Genomic DNA, 5,917 nt, shown 5'->3' on the forward strand with positions numbered 1-5,917 from the left:
ATGGTCAGGTGAATGTTTTACCAATGATCTAAGAATATATTGTTCAATGGACAATTTACTTTTTGGTGCAAAGTTCTCTTAGAAAAGATGTTTGGTTAGATTTATATATTTTCACTCAAATCTTTCCTTATGGCAAGGGAATGATATAATATTTTCAATGACAATGATTAAGATAACCAAATTGATGTACTATTGAAGCTGCATAAAATGACAGTTGTATAGAAAAGCAAAGCATCACATCTAATTGTAAGGGCAAAGAATTATAACTATATTTAAGTCCACTTAAGTCAGGTGCATCATAATATAATGGTTAAAAGGTATGTAATGTGAGATAATCATTGTAAAGCATTTGCATAAAGTTTATCATTGTGTTGATTCATATTTGTTGTGTAAATATTTAAAACTTAAATTTTTTAAATGTACTCTGAGAAAAAGTTTTTCAGATGTTTCTTAAAAAATGCAATAAGAATATGATCATCCATTATAGAGTTAATGTGCAGTGGAATAATTGAAAAATATTCAATGAAATTGCTTTATAGTTACTTTATTGCTTTTTTACACATAGGAAACTTACGTAATTATGGTTGCCATTCACATAAGTCTGAAAACATTCATTTATGATCAGTTAGTATGTAGCCATGAGCAAAATACAAATTCAAAAATGTTATTAAGACTTCAAGATAATGGATTTCATAAGTATGTTCCATGATTCTGACTTTAATGTGCAATTAGTTTTCTAATTAAGCTATTGCTTTTCCATTCAGTTTTTCATGATTGCTCTTCTAAAGAAAAAACATTTTTATGACCTCCAGTCATCAGTGTGGTTTTAAATTCAGTAGAGCATTTCTGTTCACTATAATGAGGGCTTTATAGAAACTGATGCTAATTATAATCTATTTTGGGTCAAATGAATTAAAGTATTCCATAGTGGTCAATAACAATACCAATAATACTATTTATTGCAAACAAATACTATTTTTGAACAAAATTACATAAATGTATTAAAATACATGTATTTTATGATATATATTATCATATGTATTACATTCCATATCTAGTATATAAGTAATCTGAACAGATTTAAGGTCTATCAGGAAATGTAAAATGTTTACATGTGTGATAGGTTTTCATGACTGCAATCAAAATCCTTGACCTGAACAACCTAGAGGAGGAAGAGTTTCTTCTGAGGTCAGTGTTTCAGAAGTTCATTTCATGGCTTGTCGCGACCCCTTGCCCGCAAGGAAGACGCAACTCGGGAATCTTCTTTCAGCAGTTTATTCAGGCCCTTGATATTTCTTCTTCTTCCTCTCGGATGCCCCTCCCAGCCTTAATAAAGCATCCCAAGCCCCAATGCAAAGCTGCCGCGTGGAGCTTTCTCACAGGGTGGTGAAAAATCATGTGCCAACTTTCCTAGATAAGGAGTTGTTTGTCACAGACCACAGCGGAGCCAGCGTCATCTTGTAATGGCGACCATAATCTGCAGAAAAGGCAGAAGCGGCTCACCACAGTTCCCCCTTTCTGTTTTCTTAAAACAATACAGGCGAGAGTAGAGGTCCTATCCCACTGTGCAGAAGTGGCTGCATAGTATGACTCAGTCCTAAGGAGGCGCCTTCCCCAGATCTGAGGCCATATCAGCCGACGCCTTTTTTCGTGGGGCGGGGCGTGGACGCGTCTAACCCGCATGCAATAGGACATGCTCTCCTTGAGGTCCACGTCAAGGATCACTCAAGTGCAGTGCCTTGCCTCGCATCCTGTATCGTGACGATGGTGGACGAAGGGGGATAGCTGAGGCTGAACTGTGGCTGTTTATAATGACAAACAAGTTGACAGCACCCTGAAAGAAAGGCACGAACTTCAAGGCGATAGAAAAGCACTAGTGTGGAAACCCATCTGCGTGCAATGGCAGTAAGACCGGCAGAGTGCAAGGGCTTTCCAACACTAAGAGAATAACAAGGAAAGTCATGTCGATCCCAGTGCAATGTTATAATAACTTGGGGTGTAACGACCATGACAAAGGTTTACTGTTTAAGATGCGCAAGCCAGACTTGAGGCGAGTTGCCATTTTCTAAAGCTGCAAGAGCTTGTATGATCATAGCCTTTTCTTGTGCATGGCGAGTTTTAAGGCGACAGAGAAGCCACAAACAAAGCACAACACTGAAGCAACACATTGCCCCAAAAATGCCCACTCCCACCCATTCCTTAAAAAAGGAAAAGGCAGAGGATAGCCAACTGGTGAATTGACCCAAAGTCACTGGTTCGACACGGGTGCTATTCAAAACAGCAATCTGAGTTAGTTGAGACTGGATCAAGTTTTCTGCTTCCATGGACCAGGTTCCGGATAGATACTCCCCGATGATGCGGGAGGCATTTCTGGAATCATAAAATCTGACAGAGGTTATACATAAATGTGCACGTTGATCAATACAACCCAAATGTACTAGGTCAGACAATTCCTCAACTTGAGCTTGAAGCAGATCTATCCTTTGATTAGCAGCCAGAATCCCAGAAAAAATGTGTTGATTAATTCTACTTTGAGATTCAAGTATGGTGGATGTTTGTTGAATAACCTGATTAATAGTGGCAGCAGTTTGTACCTGGCTGGCCATGGCTACTCCAGCTCTAACTGCTGCAACAGCAGATACTGCCACAGCTGTCACTATAGCTGCCGTAATTCCAAAATCTCTATGGGCTCTAATCAGTTCAACAATAGGAAAAGACTCTGGATCTGTAGTAACTGGAATCGGGACAAAGGTTGGAAATTTCATAACCATTGCCGTAGTCCAGGAGCCATTCCAACACTCAGACAAATAACAGGTAATATTAGAACAATTAAGCATCCCCTGTAATGTAACATTAGCCAAAAGAAACAGGAACGGAGATTGGAGACGGACTGCTGCGGAGGGTAATGTAGCATTAGATAATTGTGAATTATTTGCAGAAATTTTAAGCCTCCTACCTCGCTCCGAGTCTTGGGTACTGCCAGAAACATTAAACAGCCAACTTTGGACTCCCAATATTTCCCTGGGGAAACACAAGCGCGGACTAGACTAGCCCAATCTGAGGGAGTCATGCAAAATCTAGTAAGTCCCTCCACCTGAGTGAGAGTGAAAGCGGCATCTATGCCATAAGTGCGGACAGATTCTGCCAAGGTTTTAATTATCTTAAAGTCTAAAGGCTCATGATATCTTCCCCTGTTATTGTCCTGAAATACAGGGTATGCAAGTCCCATATCTGTATTAACTGTCCTCCAAACTTGTGCATGAAAAGATCTCCCGGAACCTTGGCTCCCCCCCACATACGGAGGTGGGGCAATCGGCACCATATCTTCTTCTAGATATTCTACCTCCTCCTCCTCAGAGTTTTGTTGACCAATGTTAACTCCCTTCCCCTTCTTACAGTAGGCCTGTGTGCCCTGTGTCTCCTTTTTCTTCTTTTTCATTTTTATCTTATGTAGTTGTTGTAACAATATATCAAGGTCCTCAGAACTCTCTGAGTCGCTTGTGTTCTCAGGCGTTTTTAATTCGGTCAAGTCTGGGTAGAGCCTTCTCCTATTTTTATCTTCAGGCTCTTTTGCCTTCTCACTACTGTTACTTTTAATACTCTCTGCCACTTCACTACATGATCCTTCAGATTTTTCCTCATGCAGCTGCTCAAGAATAGCTTGACCCTCACTCACAGCTTCCTGGCATTTACCATCTGTTATACATCCTCTAACTAACTTCCAAAGTGGTATAATGCCACCCTGCAAGGTACCTTGCTCATGAGCGAAATCTAGATCTTTCCCTAATTTGTCCCAGCTGGGAACCGTAAGACTCCCTGAAAAAGCAAACCAAGGAGCCGCTATATCAGCTTCTCTTAAAAACATCTGCAAAGTACTCTGCTTTATCTTAAGTCCTTTTGAATGTAACAACCCATCTAGGGCCAACAAAATTGGGCTTGAAGAAGCAACACCCATAATGTTTTTAGAGCTATAAAGAAAGTGAAAGTACAAAAGTCCCCGCTCTCTTCCTTTTACAGGGGAGCGTTCCGTTCTATGAATTCCCCGCTCTCTTCCTTTTACAGGGGAGCGTCCCTGTCGTCACAACAACAAAAGAAGCACAAAAAACAAAAGCGAAATGACACAACAAAAGAAACACAGAAAACAAAAGCGAAAGTACACAGTGCAGCTGCAATAAAATGTAATGCTCTCTCTTTCTTTACAGAGGAGCTGCCCCGCTTTGGTCGCGGATCCCACTTACCTGGGACTAACCCCGCTTTGATCGCGGATCCCACTTACCTGGGACTAACCGGTGCACCACCCCTGACTGCTGAAAGTTCTGGTTCCCGGGTCTTGGCACCACTTGTCTCGACCCCTTGCCCGCAAGGAAGACGCAACTCGGGAATCTTCTTTCAGCAGTTTATTCAGGCCCTTGATATTTCTTCTTCTCTCCCTCGGATGCCCCTCCCAGCCTTAATAAAGCATCCCAAGCCCCAATGCAAAGCTGCCGCGTGGAGCTTTCTCACAGGGTGGTGAAAAATCATGTGCCAACTTTCCTAGATAAGGAGTTGTTTGTCACAGACCACAGCGGAGCCAGCGTCATCTTGTAATGGCGACCATAATCTGCAGAAACGGCAGAAGCGGCTCACCACAATGACTGGTTGACTAGATGACTCTAGGCCCAAGATGAGGCTGAGAACTATGGGAGAATGCTCAGAGGAAAGCTGTTCACTTCATGCTCACCAGGAAGCAGAGAGAGAGAGAGCAGGAGGATCTGAGGTGAAAACATAATCCTAAAGAAAAAAAAAAAAAACCTAGTGACCTCCTCCCTTCAACCATGTTCTATCAGCCTATAGTTAACACCCAGTAAGCCATTCAAATCATTAATCCATCAAATGCATTAATTAACTCATCTATTAGTTAACAGATTATTATTTAGCTAATCTGTTAATAAAATGGATCATTTCACTGATTAAGTTATAGCTCTATAATATGATCATTTCACCTCCTACTTTAACACTGGAGCTTTTGGGGGACACCTCATATTCAAATCATAACAACATATTAAACTGACTTATTACATGAAATTACTTAATATAGTAGCACCGGAATATCATGATTATGGAAAGTGAAAAAATCTGTTTTAAAGAATAAATAAAATAATAAATGGGACTTATTAAAAGAACTTTATTTTTCTATTGCAATATTATTTTCTTGCAATCATTTATTTTATAAAAGACAATTGGGAATTTGACAAGTGAGATAACTTCATGAAATTAGGGAGACAAGCATTTTGTTCTAACAGATTTTTCACATTTACAAATAATAGGTTCTTACTGATTTGATTAAATATCTGATATTTTATGACAGATAATTTAAATTTTCTGCAATCACTGGTCAACCCTATCTCCACCATTGTATAGTGCCACAGTCCGGCTGTAGCAAAATAACCTGGGGGTTACGAGCAACTTGTGTACATTGATACAGCAGGAGTGGGAGCCGTTTATTGTAGGACAGGAGGGGTATACATTCATTACACACAGCTTATCTTAATTAACATAAACTAGATACAGCAGTCAACTAATAAGGAATCTCACACTTAATGGCTCGCTGGCATTACTTCACAAACCACTCCCTCTGGCAAAATGCCAGGCGCCATCTTGACTTGTTTACAGACCCTAACTTTTCCCCCTTTTGTTTAATTTAAATAATGACCATAGTGGTTTTTACACAAACACCATAAATAATCTGCTACAAGCAGAAGGGGAGGATACAAAATGCCACAATACCAAGCCAATTGATGGCTCCATGCAAGAAGCCCTTGGAAAAATTATACCAGCAATGACACCATTAGCAAAGATACCCAGTTACAATTTGTTGTAGATTACAGTTTGTTGTCTCAGTCCAGGTAAAGCAGTGTCTCAACAGATTAACTCACAG

The 5,917-nt window shown here is 40.1% G+C and overlaps 1 protein-coding gene across 2 annotated transcripts; it reads right to left on the reverse strand.

The window, feature by feature from the left end:
• Window positions 1-1,265: 1,265 nt before the first annotated feature.
• On the reverse strand, window positions 1,266-4,623 carry LOC131423668 (endogenous retrovirus group K member 113 Gag polyprotein-like). 2 transcript variants are annotated; one of them, XR_009225525.1, is made up of 2 exons: window positions 4,277-4,623; window positions 1,266-2,385 (listed from the first exon to the last, which is right to left on the reverse strand). XR_009225525.1 is itself a non-coding variant. In XM_058574565.1 (2 exons), the coding sequence occupies exon 2, from the start codon at window positions 3,953-3,955 to the stop codon at window positions 2,762-2,764; it is 1,194 nt and encodes a 397-aa protein (XP_058430548.1). In that variant the 5' UTR covers window positions 3,956-4,238; window positions 4,277-4,623; the 3' UTR covers window positions 1,266-2,761. The 2 variants fall into 2 exon arrangements, 1 of the variants encoding a protein (XP_058430548.1); XM_058574565.1 differs by having other exon boundaries at window positions 1,266-4,238.
• Between the last annotated feature and the right edge of the window lie 1,294 nt (window positions 4,624-5,917).

The sequence above is a fragment of the Marmota monax genome, unplaced genomic scaffold (genome assembly GCF_021218885.2).
Source record: "Marmota monax isolate L192 unplaced genomic scaffold, Marmota_monax_Labrador192_F-V1.1 WCK01_AAM20220418_F8-fsc00016, whole genome shotgun sequence".
Lineage (NCBI taxonomy): Eukaryota > Metazoa > Chordata > Mammalia > Rodentia > Sciuridae > Marmota > Marmota monax.

Coding starts and splice junctions, on each gene's coding strand:
- LOC131423668 (XM_058574565.1), bottom strand. CDS start 3,955: ATGGGTGTTGCTTCTTCAAGCCCAATTTTGTTGGCCCTAGATGGGTTG.